At 36.8% G+C, this 25,029-nt stretch overlaps 1 protein-coding gene across 5 annotated transcripts in view; it reads right to left on the minus strand.

Moving 5' to 3' along the window:
* Nucleotides 1-1,571: 1,571 nt before the first annotated feature.
* GRIK1 (glutamate ionotropic receptor kainate type subunit 1) overlaps nucleotides 1,572-25,029 on the minus strand; it is a 418,576-nt gene continuing 395,118 nt past the window's right edge. Inside the window, exons 14-17 of one of the 5 annotated variants that reach the window (XM_004468593.5) lie at nucleotides 21,942-22,167; nucleotides 16,927-17,177; nucleotides 2,457-2,543; nucleotides 1,572-2,042 (exon numbers count right to left, since the gene is read on the minus strand). In XM_004468593.5, the coding sequence (XP_004468650.1) occupies nucleotides 1,887-2,042; nucleotides 2,457-2,543; nucleotides 16,927-17,177; nucleotides 21,942-22,167 (720 nt within the window). In that variant the 3' untranslated portion in view covers nucleotides 1,572-1,886. The remainder of the gene's footprint in view (nucleotides 2,043-2,456; nucleotides 2,544-16,926; nucleotides 17,178-21,941; nucleotides 22,168-25,029) is intronic. The other 4 variants (XM_004468592.5, XM_004468595.5, XR_011648696.1 and 1 more) reach the window with 4 other exon arrangements.

The raw sequence follows: 25,029 nt of genomic DNA on the forward strand, positions 1-25,029 counted from the left end.
AAAAAAATCAATTATGGAAGAATGAAAAAGAAAGAAGAAGTTAATGGGCCTTAAAATATCTATAAACCAGATTGGTACCTAATGTATTTTAGCTATCTTAAGTTGGCATAATTCTTTTTCCACAACAAATATACAGTAACGTTTTCTGAAATGAAATTTTAAAAACCATATTTCCATTATAAAATATAAAGTACAATGCCTTTGGTACAATTTTCAGTGAAGTCAATAAACTTTGTATTGTTCCCCCGCTGAATATATTACCATTCTGGTCCATATTTAGCTTATTGTATACTTCATATTTCTATCTGTAAGTTTTTAATGTAGGCATCTTAATGCATTCCTTGCGAACCACATTTTCTTCTAGTCATTGGTAATGAAAATTCTGTTGATCCTAAATCTGGGTATTGATTATGATCACAGCAAAATCCCAAATCTGTTATTGCCATTTTAAAGATTACTTTTTCTTTTCGTATCTGTAATATTTTTGTACTAAAACTTGGAAGAGATTGTATAAAATGTTTCTTGTAGTTTTAGAATAATCCTAAAGAACTCAAAGAGATTTAATTCTATGAAATAGTAAACCATTGCCTGCTCCTTTTCCATTATTTCCCAACAATGAATGAACTTCCATCTCCCCAGTTAAGTTACAGCCCAAATCTGAGCATTTCCCTTGACTCCACTCTTCCCTCACCCCACTTTCTGAATTCCTGGCCATCTGGATTGTGCCTCAAATTTTTTTCTGCCATCCGACGGTCTCTCTGTCACTACCCTGAACTAGGCCACAATATCTTCCCCCTGGGCTATCAAAAGAGTCTTCAGGTGGCCTCCCTTCCTCTTTTTAGGCTTCCATCAGTTCTTTCTCTTCCTTCAGCCAGAGTGCTTCTTACCTGCCAGGAGTTAGACCACTTTACATTTTACATTTTGGCTGCACCAAAGTCCTTTTGGTTTCTTTAACATCTGGGCCCTGTTCTCTCTAATTTCCATACCTGCCAACATGCTGAATTCCCCATCTTATCTTCCTCCCTTGACACGATGAACTGCAGGTCATCTTTCTGATCTTAATTTAGCTGTTTCTTCCTCCAGGAAACCTACCTTGTCCTCATTTTAGGTTAAATACTTTAGCATCTGATTTTGCTCAAGTGAGTTCTAATTCTGCTTTGAATAATACTAGGTTTTTCTTCTTCATTTTTACAATAAACTGTGAGAGCAGGGACTGTGTCTTTCTTCTCACCATGGTATCTCCAGAACCTAGAAAGGTGTCTGGAAAGCAGTGGGCACTTTTCTTTTATGAATGAATTTTCCCTTTTTTGTATCTTTTATCATATATTTACTGAGGCTCTGGATACCCTTTCAACTATATATAATGTTAGAATTTGAAACAGATGTATGATTCACTTTACTATAATATCTAAGTACTTTGTTATTATTTTTTAACTCATCCGGAAATAACTGTCTTTCTGAGCAGGTAAGATGATGTGTCAAAATAGCAAGCTTAACAACTGAGGCTGCTCAGCTGTGGTTTGGCACATTGTAAATGGGGGCAAGTAATGGGGAATAAATTGATACTCAAATTTGTTCTAGGAAAAAAAAACACCCTGTTGTTTTTTATTATTTAGAAAGCACACACAGTCATTTATTGGGGGAGAAAGAGAAAATGCAAAATAAGTGAGTATACAAATTTCATTTGTAAAGAACTGGTGACACTTCCCAAGTAACGTCCATGTGATCTTTTAAAACTTTTGAATTTCTTATATCTGTATACATAAGCTGAGTTATGTATATAGATATATGGCAAGACACCACACTCTTGTCAGAAATCCTTTCACCAGAAATCTGTTGTGAGTGTATCCTTTTCTCTGAAAGGATCCTACAGGTGTTTTCTTGGATCATGCCACGGTCTCTTTTCTTTGAGTTCGTCTCTGATGACAAGTGAGGATACTGGTAAAGGAAGATTTACCCCTAGTTCTTGACTTTTTCTTTAACTTTTTCTGATTCTTGAGTGAGATTCCCAGTTCTTCCATTATGGCATTGAAGGACAGACACTAGGGAATATGAAATAGTAGAGCATCAGTTTAATGGAATCTACCTCCAGCCTGCCATTGATCTGTCCCTTGCCTAGGTTTTTATGAATATAAGATATTGGTTTTAAGGCAATTCATTCCATGAAAAGTTCCCACCAGTCCCCTTACCTCCTCCTCCACCCTCTGGCCTCCCACCTTTTCTACTTGGGAAAACAGGAAAGTTAACTGGGCAAATCTGGGGTTTCATTCACAGATGCAGTAGTATAAAACTACCCATTAAAAAAACCTCAAGGCTTTCAAAACAGATAACTTACCTTTGCTGAGACACCAAAAGAGAGTTAAATTAAGTCATTTTCCCATTTAGATTGATCCAAACATTGATAGATTTATCAAGGCATACGTTCACTTCAGTAATGCTATAGAAAATGAACAAACCTTCTCTACACCAAGGCTTTGCTTTTTTCTCCCATGAAACCTTACTTTGTTCCTAAAATAAAATCTAATTCTTGATGACTTTCCTTTCTGATAAAAAAAAGAAAAAAAAAAACAATTTTAAATTGTATATTTTCTCAAAAAAAAAAAAAACCAAAAACAGATTCTGGCAGCAGCAATGATGCAACTGTGATTGAAATGAAAAATAACATGGCATTGCATTGCACAGCAAAAATAGTGAAAAAATACAAAAAGAAAATGGAATTATGTTTGTAAGATGTTATACATATACAGATGGCATATATATATGTATACATATAGATCCATTACAATTACACTCTATTCACATGCATAGTATATAACTGGCATAAGAAAAGATAATTTGCTGTCATTTCTTCCAGCCAAGGTAAGATCTTTGAGTGATAAATTCCTCTCTGTAGGGATTTCTATGAAGAAGTGGTATTGCTTATGATGAGGTTAATTTGAAAACATCCCAAAGCCTTTGGGAAAGTATTTGAAAATGCAAGTATTACTCCTTTACTATTGGCTCACAAAATGGATATAGTTGACAGTCAAAATGACAACATGCCACTAGATAATTTATCTAGATTACTAGTACTTTATAGGAAGAAGTGGGTGTCCTCTGTATGCAAAGTACCTATTATTCAGTGTGGACTTTGCATATCAATGTACAGCATTTATTTTTGAAAAATACTATACTCCATTTTGTCCCCAAAAGAACTTGATATAGCTTGTATGTTTGAGGGTTTATTTAACTTGATTTGAAAACCATATATAAAACCTTTAGGCTTGAGATTTAAATTATTGGTCTTCCACACAAACAGCTCATTAAAATCTAGTTTGCATTTTACTTTCTATCTCTTTTAAGCATAGGTTTTTATGGGATTTGAATGACATTTCCATTGTTCTGTGATATTAAAAATGAAAACCCAGTTCATGCATGTTAATTCTCTTTCAAATGGCAAGTTGTGGCTTCAGAGAATTGGGAGGTGTGTCATGTTTCACAAAGAAAAGATTCAGAAACATTTTCTGTGAGTTATGTTTTGAAAACTGTAGCTGCAAGCATGTCACAAATGAAATGTAATCATTTGTGCCACATTGTGTGCTGTAAAGTTTATGTGCTGCTGCTATGATCACATGAATATTTTATAATATCCTTGTGATAGGTAGTGTTGCATTTAGGTTTTGCAAACTCTGTTTGGAGAATTATTTCAATGTAAGAGGTTTTGTCACAAGACATTTCTCATTTCTGGGAGATCTTTAAAATGGAAGGAAAGGAGAGGAAAAGGAAAGAGGGAAAAGCTATCAAGTATTTTACAAACACTATTATATTTAAACCTCACAACAACCTTAGAAAGAAGGCATTATTATACTATTGGAGATAGTAAGTAACTTGCCCAAGAAATACAGATAATAAGGGGAAAGGTGTGCAAGTAAACTCAGTTCATCTGACTTTCCAAACCCATTTACTTGTGTTATGGATTGAATTGTGTCCTCCCAAAGGCATGTTCAAGTTCTAAACCCTTGTTCTTATGACTGTGACCTTATTTGTGAATAGTCTTTGAAGAAGCTATTAGTTAAGATGAGGCCAAGCTGCATTAAGGTGAGTCCTAATCCACCTTGACTGGAGTCCTTATAAGGAGAGGAAATATGGACACAAAGAGACATGGAGTTATGCCACCACCCGCCAAAGAGCACTATGGATTGCTGGCCACCCATCAGAAGCAAAGAGGGAGACACAGAATGGCTTTAAGAGGAAGCAGATATCTTGATTTCATACTTCTAGCCCTCAGCATAGTAAGACAATACATTTCTGTTGTTTACAGGTAACTACACTGGCCCTTTGTTACAGCAGCCCTGGCAAACCAAGAAACCTTGAATCTCAATTCTTTTTTTTTTATCCCTGTAAATAGCTTTTTGTGAACTTTTTCCCGTAAAATATCTTACAAAATCCCAATATTTGTGCTTGGCTTGAAGTCTCAGGCATTTAATTTTGCCACTTCATTCCACTTTACATTGAAACTGTCAAAGAGTATCCAAGTGTGACTCCCTTAGGAGACACCATGAGGAAAGGACCGCCTGAAGTCTTCCTTTCACTATTTTGGGGAGAAGGGCAGTCACAGATCTTTTCTTGACAATATACTTCAATTAAAAAGGAAACTCTCTCCCAAATTTTATGTTGCTCTAAAATACAATAAACATCTTTATTATTTGGTTTAACCTCAAGTATTTATTTTCTGCTGCCAGGGTGAGAGTGAGTATAGCTATTTTATCCATTGTCTGGCTTCTCAGTCTTTTGGTCACAAACTATGATTTCTTTTTTGATTTTCACTTTGTCTCCAACAGTCAAAAAGATAATGGCAAGATAATACCAGAAGGAAATGAAGTCTGACCTTTCTGCTTCCAAGTGTTTGCTGTAGTCACAAGGTAAGATGACCTTTTGGGCACCTGCCAGCCCGAGCTGAAGTGACCCCCACACTCTGGAATCCCCAGGAAATGAAAAGTGTGAAGGTCATGCCTCAGCACAGGCTGACTAGGATGGGGCTAATATGTGTTGATTAAGTTGCTTTTTATAATCTCAGAATTAAAGATATGTACAACTAATCCAGACTGACCTTCTGACTTGGGATCAAAATTAGGGTGGGTTTACAAAGCTTCTGCTGGTCCAGGTTTTCCTGAACTTCCCCATATGCACAGCCGTAGGAAACGGATGCTTAAGCTTAAAGATTTAAATTCCTAAACTCTAATTTCATCAGAAGTATCAGCTATGATAATGTTCAGCTAGCTGCCTGGCTGTAGAGGCAGGGCACTTGGGGGTGGCTTATCCCAGTGGTATCCTCCAGGGCTTTGCAGGCTGGAAATTCCCCAGTAACTTGGGACCTCGGTTCTCACACTTTCCTCTCATGGATGGAGTTCACATGGTTAATGGATCCATATATGTAGATTAATTAAAGTTGGACATTGACTGCTGGTGTCAGAATATGGCATTCCAATTTAAGCTAGGGTGCTTAGTAGCTGGGTTACACTTGGCAAGCTATTTATTTTTTTGTTGACCTGGTTTCCTTATCTATAACATGAGAACAATAGAATTCTTTCATAGGGCTAATATGAGATAATACACTTAAAATAGTTAGTGTGTGGCACATGGCAATTGCTCTTTCTCTTTAAAATATTACGTGTATATCACAGTGAAAATGTTTGAACTGTATATTGCATGTTGATATTTGTGTGTGTGGGAGGGGGGGGACAAGGAGGAGTTACAACTATCTTATGGTTTTCAGTGGAGCAATTCCTTTGAATGGTTTATACCAGTGTTTGAGTTAAAGTACAGTCTACACATGTTTAAAACATAAAATTTTCAATGCCTTTTGCTACTTGTTTTAGCCAGCCCACAACATGTTTCAGGGTTTATGTAGTAACAGGCCTTATGGGGCTTGCATCATGCCCCATAAAGGATAAGTACTCAGCATCAGAAGGAAATGAAGCCTAACTGTAAATCCTTACCATTAAAAAAATTAACATCCCTGTGTTTATGAACCTATTTATAATGTATCTCTATGGTGACAATTTTGAGTGGGCAATTCACTTATAAATAAATTTATAATAATAAAAGTACATTACTCTTACTTGTGCTGTTCCTTACACTACCCAAAGGTGTGTGTGTGCATGTGCATGTCAAGAAGGAGCTGATCTCCTTCCCTTTAAGAAGAAAAGAATCTGAGAAGCAGTGGTTAGGCTACTAGAGACTGCAACTCCAGCTTAAACTAGCTCTCCTGGCTTTAAAGGGAGAAAGAGTTGCCTGTTTATTCTGGTTTTGCAGAAAGTATTCCTCTTCTCCACTTCTGCCAGGTCTGCGGTGTGTGTCCTGAGACCCTCTCCCCTTCCCTTCTCCTGCCCTCCTTGGCTTTCCTTTACTTCCCCTTGCGTGTGTTTCTCTTTGTACTCGTAGACTGCATGGCACCTCCTTTGGATTAACTCCAAATATTTGGTTTCTTGAGCCAGTGTGAGCCTGAATATAAATTTTCTGTCTCTCTTTATACCTTTATCCTTATATAAATGTTGCCCTGGAACAACTAGGAGGAGCTAATCAAGCTCTTTTTGTTTTGTACTTAAAAAGAATTGACTCAGAAAAAAATGGTCTAGGGAAGAGAGTGATTTTTTTTTAGGTGTAGGTAAAGCTCTGTGCTGGAATTTGATTTGAATTTGCAATATCATAAGAACCCAGGCACAGCTGTATTTCATACCAATTGCAAACTTGGTGTCATATGCGGTGAATATCTGCCTGATGTCTTGTATATTTACCATTTATGCATTCAGTGCTTCCATTCCTTGGTGCATTTGGAGAATGATTCTGGATGTATACACTTAGAAATCTTTCTGATGAGTTATTTTTTAGAAGCTCTGACCTAGCCAATACTATAATACAAATTTTACATTTTGTATAGTTTTCTCTCTTTAATTTATTAGGTTTCTTATTCAAAGACACTTGAAGTGCCAGGAGAAAAGAAGGATGTATATAATATTATTGTCATTTTATAGATGTAAAGACCTGCTATGTAGAAACCTGCTATAACTTGAAGGCAAATTATGAATTGAAGTCTTTTTGTGAAGGTCATTTCAGTAAAATTTAGAATATTAAAGGAAGAGGTTACTGAGAAATAATTGGATTATCATTACTTATTATTTTCTTGCCTTGTTCAAATTATTAAAGGCAGCATCTAAAAGGAATTTTTTTTTTCACAAGAAAGACAGAACATTAAGATTCTTAACATATTTTAAACTCTAAAGCCTGGAAGTAGAAGCAGACCTAGAGTGTTCAATATGTTTTAGGTCTTGAGTCGGAGAGCTTTTTTAGGAATAGGGGCGGAAGAATCTGGATGAAGATTTCCCTTCTTTACAGGAAAACTGATGATCTTCTGAGAGCAGAGATGCATCTTTAATCATCCCCACTAATTATATGAAGGTAGGGGAGGAGGCTTCTTGGAGTAGCTGTGTACACCATCCTTGGCCCAGATTCTTATGTTCCAAAGCCCAGGATTGGTTCACATTTACTCTAATTTTATCCATTTCCTGCATTCATTGGGAATCCACAGGCCAACTTTCATGCTCCCACAAATTTGTAAAGAGGAGATCAGAAAGAGTAAAAGGTAGTCGCCAAATTAACTTCCAAGAGCTAATGAGGGGGCTGATTCTCCTCTTGTGGGTCTGCATCAGAAATCTTGGGTGAAGGAAATGTAAACTTGGAACTAAAACTTCAAAGTGTTGTAACTCTACACTTATCCACACATCCCAGCTGCCACTCTGTGACTAGCTCATGTCCGTGCAAACTTGGATGCTTCAAACTGGCTCCCTGTAGGTAATCACTCCATACAGCCTACTTCTCTGCCACTGGCTATTGCATGTGGATTTATTAATTCATTTTGCCTGGCTCCTTCTAATGTCATGTTTTTGTCCATCTCTATGTCCTTTTTACCTCTCTTGCCCCCTATTTCATCTTCCCTACTACAACTAGGACCTGAAGCCAACATTTTTGCCCTCTCAGATCCTAGACCTCGCTTCTCCGTTTGCATGAATGCATGCCCTAGAATGCCGTGTTCTCCCATCCGAACTCCTCCATCCATGAGATTATGCCCATAAGGTCACAGTATGTGCCATGGTTACTCAAAGACACTGGATACACATGCATCATCTTTATGGAGTTTTCCCTCTAAATGATGATTTTGTTTAGAAAAACTTATTCTTCCATTAAAATAAATATAGGCATATTGTGGAATGACATTCACAGTTCACATGGAGAGAGATATATATATATTTAATTCTTAAAGAAATTTTGCACTTGGGGTGGATGTTCTGGGCTCTACTCTCCAAATTTTGGGATGGGGGACAGGTGTGATATAAATTCATTGTCCTCTGACAATAGGGATACTTTCATGGAAAACTTTGACATGTAAGGTTAGTTCTGAGGCAATGTAACATGGTAATATATTTCCATGTGTCTTCTCCAATTCTGAAACCCTACCTTTAAAACCGAAGCAAGAGCTTTTATATGCATTGCCTTCAGGGTAGGGGTGATACAGAGAGAAAGATGGATTCAAATTTGCAGCTTTGAGCTCTTCAATAGACTCTTGTGGATCTATAGAAGACACTACTGTCTTTGAAGCTATTAATTGCAATAACCAGGTGTTTGGCAGAAAGATAGAAGTTATTTTGAATGTCAAAGTTTGACTTTGAGCCTTTTGAGATTCAGTTTATAGAACTGGGGATGGAGTGTGATAACACAATTGTTCTGTATCTGTTCTTAAAAAAAAAAAGTCCAACCAGGTGATGGAACAATCTTGCTCAGAGCCCAGATATTGAAGAATACACCAGAAGAGGCCTCACCTGCCACTGCTGGGGTCTAATTTCCATGGGGTGGGGTAAAAAAGCAGCCTGATAGGTTTGGGAACCTGAAAACACAGGGAAATTGGGTCCCACTCTGTCTTGGACTCTCAGAAGAGGCAGTCACTGAAGAGAAGGAATGTCATTGGGATATGTCATCAGCCTGCCTGAGACTGTCCTCTGAGTCTCCTGTGGTCCCTGAAGAGCACTCAAAAATAGCTGAAATATTCTTCTGATCCAGAAAGGGACACAGATGTGGCTGTGTATGGGATGATGGACATGGAGAGAATGATGCGAAAAATGACCCACCCAAGACTTAGAACTAGAGAGCAGAGAGATATTTCTGAGGTGAGTTGGTCCTACAATGCAGAGTTTAGCTGCTCCACTTGCTTAAAGGTGGCAGAAATGTGAGTTTGCACCCAAATCACCCACAGTGCCTTTTTCTTTTCTGTGGTCACTGTCGGAGGCCAGTGTGGCTTCCTTCTCTGGCCGTCTGGCTTCACTCCATCTCCAAAACCTGACTCAACTCCACTTGCAAGCTCAACACCTGCCTTCTTCCTCCAAATATTGACCTCCTTTATATGTGACTAGGACCCAGAACTTAAAACCGGGGTGACTGGATTCCTCTCACCTGATAGATCCTTTCAGCAACTCAGAAGCTGAGCTAGGCACATAAAATAACCTTCTGTGAAATTCTTTGCATGCTTCTTTTCAATGAAGGGAATGACCCAGCCCTTGAGCTAAATTGACCTTGACCTAGGTTTTGAGTTGCTCACAGTACACATATACTCTGTGCATGCAGTCTTTGGGATAGCAGTTATGCTCACATATAGGGGGTATAAATATTTCTCAAGCTATAAATTCACAAGTGCAAAATCTATTTGAAGTCTTTTTTTCCTTTATAACTGAAGTCACCATAGCTTAGAGGTTCTTAACCTGCTAAAGGATCTTTTCAACTCAAGGTAACTCATTTTTGTTTTAAATTTTAATTTTCTCTTGGTTAATGGCTCAGTTAGTCCAGGCCTCTCCTACCTTCTTTCTCCTTTTCTTCTTCTTAGGGGCATCAGGGCTTAAGGGAGGCTTATCAAGAGCCTGACAATGGTGATAGTGGGAGCAACTGGAAAAATATTCAGTCCTTTTGGCTGCCACAGTGGTGAGCAGCCTACTAGGTCATGGACATTGATCTCTGTGATGATCAGCCTTTGAGATACCTGTGGTTCTACCATGGTCTCCATGTTAGTTTCATGCTCTGGGACTTTTCTATCACAACCTCAAGTCTTTGAGTTCAGTGGTCTCACAGAAATTCCAAAAGGTTCCTGGTTAAGAAGGGCCAGAGATTTTTGGAACACTCTAGGGTGAGAAGGACTCTTTTAACCCATTCTTAGGTTCATTGACTAGATAGAGCGATTGTGCTGTTCTGAATGTAGTTGAGTACAAGATTTCTTTATAAGTTTGTAGTCTTCTGGGATGCACCCTGTAAAGCCAACAATGATATTTTTTTTCTGTTCAGAATTCCCTTTGAACTTTTCTGGGGGTTTCTAGTTTTTGTCCTCTCAGGGATCCAGTCACATGTGAAGACCTCCAGTCCTTCCTTCCTTATCAGAAACTCATCTCGAGTAGGAATATGGGGTAGGAACACAGCTTTCATATGCATTTCCCTTACCTTAGTCTTCTAGGCTTTGGCTCTTGTTAATTGGTGAAAATTTTCTTGAATTAAAACAACTGACTTATTCAATGAAACCCCTGGATTCTTGAAACTAAAGCGATGGTTTACAAATTTGCTGTCTTTGCTAAAAATTGGTAAAGTTTACCTAAATCTCAAAATCTAAGAGTTTGATTCATCTCTGGCTTGGAAGCAGTGCATCATGAAAACCCCTATGGATGCTGGATGGTGGGGAAGTATAGGGTTAAAAACAATGGAAAAAAATATATAAAAGCATCCTTTTCCTTTGACTTTTCTTAGCAGAGATACTTAAATCCCACTTACAGAATAGTCTGTGTACTCCAGCTCCATTTATCTCTTCCTTTCCTGAACCATGATTCAGCATGTAATCAGTTCCATAGCTTTGGATAGCTTCCTAGTTAATCTGTAGCTCATGAAAATCAAAAACAATTTTACTTCTGTGACCTTAGCTGTGGTTACAATGATTTGTTTATAATTGACTAAATGGGAACCCTTTCTCTCCTTGAAGGTATGATGGCTGGTTGGGCTGCTTTTTCTGTATGCAGAGCAGGACTTTCCACCCTGAAGTACTGGCAGAGCAAGATGATTCTGCTTATTGCAATAAGAATTTAATGTATTCAGGGTAGCTACTGATTCTGTATTTTTATTTCCTTCCCACTTTCTAGCCATTTAGTGACAGTGAGGGTACCTGAATTCTTGGCTTGTGATTACCAATCATCTTTCCATCAAGCCACACACATCTTTCAGAGTTTGTTTGGTTTATAAGACAGTGCCAACTTGAACACTGGGAAAGTTATTTCTAAATGGATGCTAATTGCTTCCCAGCTTTTCTGATACTTAATAAATGTTTGGGTTTCCATTCAAAGGAAAACTTCTTTGCACAATTAAAATGATGGCTTGGTCAAGAGATTTCCCCAAACACCTGCTGAATAAGTTGTTAAGGCTGTAGAAGAAATGAAGCCACAGATACTTGAATGTATCTGTATAATGTGCCAAGTGACATTGAGGAAATATAAGTTATGGCTATTATCTATAAATGGAAGTTTCTTTGGTTCTAGATAAAAACTAAGTAATCAGGGAAACTTTCTGTTTTGAAGTTGAAAAATATCAGTATTTTAGTATTTTAAGTCTGAACATTCAATTCGGTTGAAAACTTGGGCTGAAAGACAATTTTGGTCAAGCCATGTTAATATCTTTTAATTGATAGGTGGTAACACAGTAATCATTTTTGTGTACATCTTAATGTGTACATTGTGATTTGGATACACATTGTTGAACAGTTTGGCTAATTAGCTGTATTTGGTCCGACAGCTACAAAGCTCAGATTCTGCAAGGTGTGAAATAACACAGCCCATCATATGTTGGTTTCTACCACATTAATGCCTTTATCTTTGCAAATGGGATTTCCTTGACAATTTAAGGAAGAATCCCATTTTCTGTGATATCTGTCTCTGTGGAGAGGATTGTGAAAGTAAAAATGATTTTAATATGCTTGTGCATCTGGACATAAAATTCCATAACTATGAGGAGCATAATGAGATGGCTCCTAAAGGCAAGTTAAAACTGCAGCATGGAGCAGAAATTTTTCATTATCTATGAGTTAATTAATAATGCCATTTGGCACAGTTAGATGTGCAGAAAAAAATAGCACAATAAGTAAGAATGCTTTCCTTTCCTTTAGCTTTTCAAGGCTGTTTGGGCTACTTTTTAATTGCTTACTAGGAAACAGCCTTATAGTATAAGGGTCATACACTTGGAAAAACTAATTCAGATTCATTGTATTGCTGCTTTGCCACAGATGGCTTACATAAAGCATAATATAATGCTAGACAAAAGCAGTGAGGTTATTTGGAAATAACTTTCATTGGCTAAATTTATAATCATATGAGTCAGCTGATTTTCCTAAGGGCAAGATTGCTACTTCCATGTATTCCTTAGGTAATTCAAATTTTGCTAGAAAACCTCTAAAATAATTTATCATTTTAGTCTAAGACAAAATAAAATAGAAAGATTTATTTTTTCTCCCTATTGAATTAGGTTAAAGAGAAACTTGTTCGGAAACAAATTAGAAAACTATATCCGATTCATAGCTGTGTATGCACTTGTCCAATCTTTTAATACCTCCCTGCTTTCTTCCTAAACTTTAACAGTGTTTTTCAAAGTGTGATCCACAGAAAAACTGCTAGAGTTAATAAATACTCACATTTACTATCTAATTTGAAGTAAAACTGCTATATTCAAACTGACTTTAGTGAAAACTCATGTTTACCATCTACTTTTAAGTAAAACTACTGTATTTAGAATTGCTATAAGGAAAACTCATGTATAGAAAGCTATTTTTTTAAACTTTTATATTGAAGTTAGTTCAAATAAACACTTATATATATGACCTAATTTGGCAGAAAATTGCTATATTTAAGTTCATTTTTATGAATACTAATGTATACAACTAGTTATAAAATTCATACTGTCAATATGTCCTGGGGGAAAAAAGGTTCTGTGATTTAGTAGGTTTGGGAAATTCTGGATACTTTTACATCTTGTCACAATTTCTCAGTGAATGATAAAAATAGTGAGATGTTGTATACTAAAAAAATGTTTAACAGGGTACCACCTGGTTTATTTAACCATGAAAATCTTTGAGTAACACTTGTCAATGGGACTCAATTTGAAAAATATGAAATCAAAATGAACTTATGCTCTAGAAATTATGTCCAATATTATATATTGGGAAATGAAGGTGTTGGGAAATTCAGTAACTTGCCTAAGTCATTTAGCACGTGGCTATACTAGAATTTGCACTTAAGCTTGGCTGGATAGAGAAAATTTTCTTCTGATTCTAGAATCTGTTATTCTAAGTCATTGGCTTTCTGATATCTACTTCTTTGTAAGTAAATCTGAAATAAACTTGTTTAGAAGATCAAATGTAATATTGTATGTGAAAACATTTTGAAAACCATAAAATAGTATATAGATATCAGAATTAGGTAGTATATTGTAGAAAGTAGCATATATATTTTTTTTAAGAGATAATTTTTTCCAAATCTTTGAATTTTATTTTTTTTTCTGAATTTCATTTTAAAAGTATGTTCACTGTAGTAAGGAAAGTTTTGTGAGTTGGTGTTAATGGTATACATTGTCTATACATCATTCCTTACCCTTGAATTTTTTTTGGTAGTGGTAAGTAAAATTTATTAAATAGTCTATGGGAGAGTACACTTATGTAATTTTTGGTTTCTCTATATTAAATCAACAAAATATGAAAGTAAGACTATTATAGTATTTATCCCAACATCTCATTCCATTGATTATGAAGATATGAATTCTGACCTAAGACAAACGGTATGTTGCTTTTACTTCAATAGCAGTAAATACATATTAGTGTAATTTATAGATATATTTTCTTAGAAGTACATTTATTAAAAGAAGAAAGCAAGGCAGAGCCAACTTTCTTGAACATAATTTACTGGGGAAACAGAATTCATTGGGGAGACCCATGTTTCAAAAATTGGAACTCATTTTAAGCTAAGCAAAGAGAAGGCAAGATACTACATGTTTGCACAGATGGCATATCGCTACTTCTGAGGAATGTGTTTTGGGGGATTACTTAATGTGTCAAACGGTAATCCCAATGAGGAGAGCAAAGATCAACTGATCCCATGCTGAGGTAAGATGAAAGGCATCTTCTATTCCTCTAGTCACCGTGAAGGGGAAATAAGCCAGGAGAGACGAGCACACATCCACTGTCACAACAAATTATGTATGCAGTTGGCTCTCCCTGTCAGCGAGCTGAGTTAGAGTGGGAATTATTCACAGCACTTTGAATAAAGGTAGAAAATAAATCTATAGGGATCTGTAACTAATGTGTATGGAAATTCTTTCCTCTATTTTCTTCTCCTTGCCCTTCTCTCCCCACACACTTGGAATGATTAGTAATGGTGAAGGATCCAGAGAAATGAGTGTCAAAGTGGCAATTCTCAGGAAAGATTGCTCCAAGAACAACTACTCTATCCTGAATGAGTGGGAAGGGAATGAAATAACATCTTGTGAAAAGATGTTCATCAATGCAAAGAGTGAGGGCGAGTGACTGGTGAATAGAAGATGCTGTGGATTTCAGTTCATAGCTCAGGACTTGGCTCGGGGCTGGAAGAAAATGATATATAATTTGAAAAAAAGATCACAGTTCCTTAGTGACTCTGGGCATGCTATGCATCTGAACCTACAGAAGATTGTTAAGCTCTGTGAGTAAATGTGATTTGACTGCCTGAAGTTAATGAATCTATACTCCGGGATCCCTTCTTGACTGCGCGTGTCTCCATGAGTGATATTTGACTTAGCTGAGCCTCTAAAGCTTCAAGTTTAGTTTTCTTTCTCTGGATCACATCTTTATCTGAATTTTTAAAATCAAAGATATCTTTCCATCTATGTCTACATAATGCATTTTAAATAGTGGGCTCAATTTGAATTAAAAACAAACACTTATGGAGTTACATTGGAAAGTGTGTGGATGTGCAGAATGTATGGGATAGGGAGAAGAAAAGAGGAGGAAACAAAGATTCAGAAGACGGAAATTCCACATCCATGCTTCACACAGTTAAAAATCAGAATCTCCTTTTTCATAGGAAAAGAATTGCTTATTTTTAATGCAGAAAGATGGAATTAAGATACCTGCATAGGACTGATCATTCTCTTAATGGAACTACAGAATCCTGCAAATATACAAATACAGAAGTCTATGTACCCCTAATGATCCTGTTTCAACACACAGTATGCCTGTACCAATGCATTGAATCCAATGTATAGAGTACATGAATTTTGCTCTTCTTAAGGGATTGGGAATTATGGTTATTTATGTGTAGTAGATACAGATATCATCAATAACACCCATTAGCAGAAATAATTTCTCCTTTAAAAAAACTGATTACACATATGAACTAAGGACTGTGTTCAAATCTCTCTCTCCTCTCAAATTAATTTTCCACCTTCTAAATCTGTAGATAAAGTGGCTTCAAAGGTAGAGTTGGTTGGATGGGTTGGCTTACATGCAGTCCATAAAAGAAACAGAGTCTTGCAAGCAAAAGAAATGAGAAAAAATATGGAAAAATGGGTAAATCGGTAGATAAAATGAATGTTTAAATAAAACTTTAAATCAAATGAAGCTGGTAATTATGAGAAGCACATTAAAGCAGAACATATACAAGCTTTTATTTTTCAAATTAGTTGCATACAACAAGACACCTCAAGAGAATGTTGAAAGTTAAAGCAGATCGGCCCACTCTCCCTTTTAACTGAAGACAGTTTTCTCTAACAAGGTCTAGGAAAGGAGTGCTCAGTGTTCTCACAGCTGCCCTGTAATTCTGGAGAAGACTTCCATGATGGTAGGAAACCAGGTTATAGTCAGTCATCCCCAGATTTGGAAATTAAGGAGTATTTCTACTTAAAGAAAGTGGGACTAGTATCAGATTATTAATCAGAACCATCTACATAATTGGTGGGGTCCAGTGCAATATGAAAATATGGAGTCTTTTCTTAAAAAAAATTAAGAATTTCACGAGAGTGTCAGCAGAGTTGGGTATGATATTCAAAGGGTATGATCTTGAAACTCTAATGCTAATTGAATGGTGCTCTTACAGTGGTAGGAGCTTTGTGTTATGTTTATTGTAATATGTTTTGGAAGGAATTATCTTAAATTAGAATCATCTTATTCAGAAGACTGTAAATCCTGGTATGATTGCCTTAAAAAAATTAAATCAGTAGGCAAACAAATGGTTAACTGTTGAAATCATTCTATATCTTAAATACAATATTGGAAAACAAAATCTCTAAAATATTCCATTGTCATTTTGTATTGTTTCTTATATTTCTGTTAAATTATAGACTATTTTTGAGTGAATAATCTTTTTAAAATAGTGCTTTGTTAGAAGTAAATGCTCAATTTTAAAATACTTCTGTATCTTTCTATAAATTGTTTTGTGTTACTACATGAGTTCAGCATCTACACTTAAGGGATGGATCATTTCTCTCAAAGTTCTTTTTATATCTTTTCCAATTTTGGATTTATTTCTTTCATCAGCCTAGGGTTTCTATCTTAAGAGCAAATAAATGTTCAAGAAATTAACTGAGTTAGGAATTTCTGCAAAGTCATTCCAAATAGTGCTAATTGGATTTAGTGTATCAGGCACTTCCTTCTTCTCATTAATAAATGATGAAGCCACAATGCCAGCAGCACCTGGCAGGGATTCAACAGCTCTTTGCTTGAACTCAGAAATGGCTCTTTTGGGCATCTAATTCAATAGACTGTTGCAAAAATGGCAAATATCCTTAAAAATAAAACAAATTTAAAACAGAAACAAACTAAAATCTACTCAGGCCTAGAAAGAGATGACTCACCTGTTCAACATCATTGTTCTTCCTTGATTTGTATATAAATTCTCCAATGGCTACAAAAACTGAAAGGACCAGTCCAGCAGCCAGAACAATGAAGATACCCCCAATATTTTCAACTCCCAGAGCACTGGCCTCTTTGCTTTCTTCCTCAGGGCAGCCATTTCCTCTCCACCACTTTTCCTTCATCATATGGAGCTTTCCCTCCTCTTGCAATTGAAGGATTGCAATAGTAATCTTATCCCGGTAAGGAGAGCCTGTAAAGAGGGGCATTTGGATATTGGTCACCATATGGACAGAGAAGGTGTCAAGAAGTATTGTTGTCTTGTAGGTAACTATTTTATGGTTGCTATGAAACCCCAATCCAAAAGTCATCTAGCCAAGGACAGAAAAGTTCAATCCTATATTTTGAAGTCTCTGCATAATTGGAATAGGGGTAGCTGACATTTTGCTATTAATACTGGCCCTGGATATCAGTTCCTTTTGAATAAGGAAAAGCTAAGCTAGTAAATCAGTGTCATTCCTCTGCCTTCTGATAGGTTCTTTATGAGCTTTTTTAAATTTTATTTTAAGGGGTTTCGTCATTTAGATTCTGTTTTCTGGATTGTTTCACATTGTGCCAGAGCCTGGAGAGATACTCACCAGTGCCATTTTTCTTTTTCGTAGGTGAGTAGATAGACATTTCCCACCCCCCTCAATGTGGTCATGTGACTGATTTCTAGTCAATCTATTGGGAGCTGAAGTGATGTATGAATTCCAAGGTTGGCTCATATATCCGCCAACATGATCCTCTACTCTCTCTCTCTACTTGTCCTCAAATACACAGCTGAAAGGAAACGATTCCAGGTCACTAAGGATGGTGGTACCTCCAAATAGAAGGAGACTGGATGCCAGGAGACTGTGAAGCGGAGCCTCTCTAACAAACCATATCAGACTGTGACAAGAGCAAAAACTGAACTTCTACTGTGTAAGCCAGAGAAAATCTGCTGATGTTGGTTATAGCAGTAGTTTACCCTGACCAATACACTTTATTAAGATAAACTTAAGATTAGTTTTTGAATAGTGTGAATAGTAGTGAATACAAAATTCAGTTAGGCTTGTAAAATTTGCAAGGAAGTCACTGATGTGATTTATACTTTGTCTTCTAATAATGTCATTGAACTTGCAAATTTGTTAGGATTAGAAAGCACCGATATATATCCTCTCTCAATATTGGGTTCTTGTGTTGATCAACGCAAAGGAAGAGTCAAATAGATGGTAAGATTCTTTCTATCATTTTCTTCTTGGATGCTAAGAATTTTGTTAGCAATTCGTCTGCTTAGTAGGAAAGCTATAAACCCTTGGCTCCTTCTGTTTGCTTCCACCATCCTTTTTCATGAAAGCAAATTTTAAAATGTGGCATCTTAGACCTGGAAGAGATTTCAGGAAAAATATAATCCAGTCCACTTATTTTAGAATTGAAGAGACTTAGGCCCTGAAAGTACAAGTGAGACTAATAGCTTTTGGCAGAACTAAGCATCAAATTCAGTTTTCCTTACTTCTGTCCCAGAATTATTTCCATGAAAGCATTTCTCCTTCCTCACCTGACTTATATTTTACTACATGGCTAATGGTAAAAAGCAGAAGACTTTTAACAAAAGCAGAAGGTTAACATCGGTGGCCTTTATGTCTGTGTTTCTTTTCTTTTTGGCCCCCTTCGAAGATTTCTTCAAGTAATTGTCAGCATGCGAAATCAAGTTTAAACAGAGCAAAACGCTTTGGAATTAGTTTGTGGTTTGTCAATTAAGAATATGGATTTTTGGTGAGATCATGGCTCTTTAGGCCAAATGAAAAGGTACTGACTGCTTGTTAAGCACACCAGAAAAATAGTGTCAAAATTAGCTCACATTAATATACTCATAGTTTGTGGGCAATTAAGTGAACCAGGAGAACTCTGCTTTAATATACATGAAAGTGCTTCAAAGTGCTTAAGAATGATTCTTACGATAGTGGTTACAGTAGTAATCAGAGCAGGTAGACACTATGGGCGTTCAACAAATGTTGACTGATGTTCTCCTTGTGCACAATACTGAAAACATTTCAGACAGATGGGAATCCGATCTCTGTTTAAAGTTGGTCTCTGAGGAAGGTAATTTCCAGCCTCCCTGTAACCTGTTTAAGCCTTAGCAGCTCTCATTCTCTTAAAGTTTTATTTTAAATCCCTCAGGACGTGCATTTCCAGGGCTTCTGTCCTGAGAATTTCTAAGAAGAATCATCTTCAATTTTGAGTAGTTGCCGAGCTGACTTTGTCAACCTTCTACAATGGGAAAGAGTTTAGACCCCTGAGGAAGCCAGTGGCAAACACAGGAATGTGTACAGAATTTTTTTTTTAATAATCTGAGTATATTTTAGCTCCAATCCTTGTTGTTGTTTCTTAAATGGACTGAATGACATTGGAAGTGATTTATTTCAAGTCACTTGAAAAAAATATATATGTGTACACACAGATCTTCCTGAATAGCAACTGATCTTTCTTAAAGAGTCAATTCATCATAGAAGAAACATCTCACAAATTTATCCAACAGCTGTATTCCCAAGGGATGTATTCTTTCTGAGGCCTGCCATCTGTTCCAATTATTCCTTCATTGTTTTTGGTTTAAAAGCATGACAGGTTTATAACCACTATGAAAAATTCCTGGAGTATATTTCTTTTCTTCTAGGGAGTGGGTAAGGCTCTTCAGCTTCGGAGCTTTTATGTCAGAGTATCCGTGAGTTTGTAAAATGTAGAGGGAACTGGTATATTTATATCTTTCTAAATCATATTATATAAAATGTAGTGATACTCTTCACAGGTTCAGCCCCATTCAGATGAAGATCAAGTGGTTTTCAAAGTGTTACATTGATTTAAATGCTTTGCTGAAAGGTACCCCTTGCTTCCCAAGTACCTACCCATGCTACTAGCAGAAATGTTTAACTTTAGAGTTACATTCCATTCTGTAAAAGAAACCCCATTAGAAGCCTTAAGTTAAAGTCCAAATACTCTGAGGAGGAGTGGGATACATATTGTTGTTTTCTAGCCTTATCACCAGATAGGAAATTTTGTGGGGGAAAAGGGGTATTGAAAGGTGTTGAAAGGAGGTAGGCTTGGGGGTGGATGGAATGCCAAAGTTTCAGTCTTTTGACTTTATAATTTATTCTAAAGATGGTTCTATCCTAATAAGCAACTGCAGTTTTTCCCTTGAGAAGATACAGGAGAGTATAATACAACAAATCCTGAGATCTTGATTCTGAAAAGATTTAGACAAAGGCTCCTACTCCTGGTGTTCTTTTCTGACTTCTGGCCCATTTAACTAAAGTGAACACTGGTGGGATATAAATAATTGCATCTGTTTAACTCTCCCCATCCCTGTTCTCTAAAAGAAGGTGAAAAAGTTTGGTTAGGGAGATACAGTATTGTTTTAAAATAAAAAAGAGATATGGTATTCTTTCAGTTAGTGTCTAACATTCCCTCCAAGTTCCTACAGAACTTGTTGACTAAATTATGAAACCCTACCATGTGGGGAAGAGTATATTTCAACAGTAGTGTTTATATCTTCATCAAGAAAAGTTATTAGAAATTAAAGGGCAAGAAGGTAGCTACAGGCCCACTAGTCAATCATTTCGCAGCACATTTAATTATAGGTCATGAATGATAAAAATACTACAAAAAGTAAATTCCTCCATAGCAAATATTTCTAATACCAGATAGTAGCGAGTCTAATTGGTTGTGTCTTCATGATGAGAAGTGAAGAGAATTGATCCTTGTCTGGTTGGTAAAACTAGTATTGATCAAAAGTTGAATTTGGGTTACACAGAACTATGAGAAAATGAATTAATTGCCAAATTAAAACGTCAAGAAAGCTCACCTAAACTCTGGATTTGGATTGGTTCATGAAAAATGGAATATCTGACAACCGTTTGCCCAAATTCCCACATGTCTGCTGTTGACTAATATGAATGACAGCTTCCCCCTTTCGGTAAGTCATGTGGTCTCCAATACTCCATGGCTGCCACAGTTCCCTATTATTTCCTCAAGCAAATAAGCTTTACTCAATTAAGATCCCTGTAAGCTTTTGAGTTTCTGATCCCTGCCTGATGATGTTGATGGTCAAACTGCCTACTCTCTTTCAGACAACACAAATATAATAATACAAACCAACCCAATCTACCTTAGGTCCTGGCTTGACTGCAACTACAATTTCTGCTTATTGGACTAGCCCAGTGGTTTAAGAAGGCCCAGGATTCCTCTCTTCTGGAGTGCTGACCAACTAATTACCAGTGTCCCACTTGAGATGAGCAGATTGTCACCACACCATAACCTTATACAACATAGTTTTCTATAGAGAAGGAAACAGTATAAGACAGTTCTATAGGCAAGGAGCAATTACTTACAGGTGAGATATTCCTACATGGGTCTATATACCTAGAAGGCAACAAAATCCCTAGGGAGAAGAGTGTTACAGAATCAAGATATAGAATTAATCAGAGGTTTTTGATAGTTATTGTTGATTGAATCTAGTATATTGTCTCATCAAAATATAATATAATTTAATCTTTATCTCCTTTCAAAAGATATAGTCTTGTTTTTCTATCTATTGACATGGAACACTTGCCCTCTAACTTTTATCGTCTATATGCCAATTAATTTTCTCTTATTCTAGTATAAAATAGAAAACTACATGGGCCATTTATAGGTATTGAAAAAAATGTGAAGGGTGGTAAATAGGAAGATCATCTTTATAAGATATTTGGAGTAAAATAAATCTGTGTTCTCTTAAATGGTTTTATAGTGGAAGAGCTTGAAAGAAACCCTGGCTTGACATTTATTGGGTTAAATATATGAGACTTTTCAATTCAGACCAAGCCTCCCACATTTATTAGTCTCCTAAAGATGTTGCAGAGCATCTCAATGTGGAGTGAAGAATTCTAATTCTATTCCCTTTTCTGTATTTTGTAATTAACATTGTCCATGTCAGTCCCGGCTAATTCCTTGCCCTTCTTACCAATAGGCGTTCCCACTCCATAACCTTTGGAGTCAATGAGGCCCCCAATCTGAGTGAGGTTGCAGTTTCTCTGAGTCACATACTCAATGCTGGTGGATTCCATCAGGAGCGCATAGTCAGTTGTGAGTACTCGTTGGATCCCCTCGTCACTGTTTCTCACCAGGGCAGTCTGCTGCCTGCTGCTCATGAAAGCCCACATTTTCTCATAGGTAGATATCTTTGATTTCTGCAGAGAAAGAAAGCAAACCCAGGCAGAAGGGTACTGAAAAAATAATGTCTTAAAACTAAATATCCCAGTGGATTAAAGTATAGGGAAGAAAAACTCTGCAAGTGGGAAACCTAGATCCAGGGTCCTGGAACAGGAGTTTGTTAATTGAAAAGATCTCGTTCTACATCAAAGTACTTGGAGGTATTGAGGTGGCTAGTGAGAAAAAGGAGTCCTTATCTTCATCAGCTCAAGTGCCTTTCATTGATTTCAGTTAAAGAAGAAATATCATTGGTATCAGCAACAGCATTTGTGTAATGAGCTGCAACCACTTAAGAACAAAGCATTATGGCCCACTGGGCCAAGAGGCAACTAGCTTACTCATTTACTCATTGCCCTTCAGTCACTCAACTTCAACAGGCATTGTTTTATTGTTTTCTGGTATGTAGGTTTCAATATCCCATTCAGCCTTTCTTTGCTAGGTACAGTCCTGGATAAATCACTGCTGTCTTTGTATAAGTTTTGAAAGAACTGCCATCCATTATTATCTTTTCTAGAAAAACTAGAATATAAATGCTCTTCTCAAATTTATAATTTGGATTAGAAAACTCTTCATACTGTATTTATATGCCTTTATGCATATATTCAGTTTTTCAATTGGAATCATTTTAGATAATGAACACTGCACATCTCATTTCAAAGTGTTCTATGACTTTTGTCTTTTCCCTTATTCTTCATATTTTTGAGAGATTTTGACCAATGAGCCATGTGGATGTATATTTGATTCATGTTATCTGTGCATCTCCTCTCTCTCTCTCTATATATATATACACACCGTTACCTCATTATCTTACTGTTTTTGCTAAAAAATGTACCAATTTTTCATAATGCCTAGATAGGAATTTTCTACTCCTTGGAATAGTGGACTATGATTAGACATGTTACCTTTTACTCTACAATTTCCATAATTCTAAATTTTTCCTGAATTTGTTTTCATTTGCATTAGCCCATTTATTTCAAAGATAAAAAAAATAACAAGAATTACTGATATTTTCAATAACCCCAACTCTCACATATATGGAGCCCAGACATATTAGACAGTTTCTTTGGCAGGTACAGGGTCTATCACCTTAGGAGTACAGAGAAGCTTAAAACAAGCTTTGGGCCATAAGAAATAAATGGCCTACCTGTTGAGTCAACTCTAGCGTGCTTATTCATGTTCAAGTGTTCCCAGGGGCTCATTCAATTCCTAAGTCTGTTTAAGACCTAGGTTAATGCTGTAGACTTTTGAGTTAGGAGAGGACAGATGGTTTTATTTTGGATTGTTAGGCATTTGAAGAGCCCCCTGAGAAAGGTCTTGTGAAACAAACAACAATTCAATAAACAGTACCTTATAGATATTGGTATTTCATGGGAGCTATTATTTCACAATTAGGCCCCTGTGAGTTACTCCTCAATCACAGAGACATCTAAAACTTGTAGCTCCTGTCATTATGACAAAGGCCTGTTTTTGAGATCAAGGTCAATCCCTCATTTATTCTGTGATTTCAGCCTCAAAAATCTGATAATGCTAAACTTATAATAAAGAGCTATTCTCACAAATGCAGGAAAGCCATTCGGTCTTAATGGCAGTAAATTCATAGCTGGGAAAACAATTTCTCCTTTCAGGGAACTTCTTTAAGAGAAAAAAATTTTCTTAGAATTATGAAATTTTAAAGTTGCCAGAGACTTTAGAGATTGGTTAATTCAAATTGCAGCTTTCACAGAGGAAGAAATTTTGGTCCAGAAAGTCTGGAGACTTTACAAATTCACAAATGAGTTAGTAATCAGAATCCCGACATCTAGTTCAATGCTCTTTCCATTGTACCTTGATGTTTTGGGGGAGGTGGATATCTATATTGCCAAAAGTCTACTGTGAATGATTTTTTTTTTTTTTTAAAGATTTATTTATTTATTTAATTTCCCCCCCTCCCCTGGTTGTCTGTTCTTGGTGTCTATTTGCTGCGTCTTGTTTCTTTGTCCGCTTCTGTTGTCGTCAGCGGCACGGGAAGTGTGGGTGGCGCCATTCCTGGGCAGGCTGCTCTTTCTTTTCACGCTGGGCGGCTCTCCTTACGGGGCGCACTCCTTGCGCGTGGGGCTCCCTTACGCGGGGGACACCCTTGCGTGGCACGGCACTCCTTGCGCGCATCAGCGCTGCACATGGCCAGCTCCACACGGGTCAAGGAGGCCCGGGGTTTGAACCGCGGACCTCCCATATGGTAGACGGACGCCCTAACCACTGGGCCAAAGTCCATTTCCCTGAATGATTTTAATACCATCTAATCTTCCTGTTAAACTATAGCTTATGTTGACGGACTTACATAGTCCTCTGAGACAGTTTACTATTTGGCCGCATGTTAATACAAAGTAAGAGATAGCTTCGGTATAAAGAATTCCATGGAACAACTAATTTTTTCACCATAGTTATACTTTATTAGAATGAAGATGTAAATAGTTAGAAAACTGAAGTATTGCTCTATAGTAGTTCAGGACAATAAAAAAAAGATGGTCAATTTATCCAAAGTTAACAGACAAAGGTCAGGAATCCTTTAAGTCATCGTGGGAATTGAAGAACATGGGAGGGAATAAAATGATTCAACCCAAAACTTTCACAGCTGTTATTAAGCCCCTACCCAGTGTTCTTTTCAAATTAATTTTTTCACCCATGGCAGACATATTTGTGGCCCCACTGCACATGACTAGATACAGCTCTTATCATACGAACTCACCATGTGAGTTTTCAAGAGCACTCAAAGGGGATCTAAATTGTTCTATGAGAAGAATTCCGATCATGTGCTTGATGCTGCCACAATATCAAATAGCTACAAAGTTTCTAATCTCTTA

The sequence above is a fragment of the Dasypus novemcinctus genome, chromosome 4, assembly GCF_030445035.2.
Source record: "Dasypus novemcinctus isolate mDasNov1 chromosome 4, mDasNov1.1.hap2, whole genome shotgun sequence".
NCBI classification, from domain to species: Eukaryota; Metazoa; Chordata; class Mammalia; order Cingulata; family Dasypodidae; genus Dasypus; species Dasypus novemcinctus.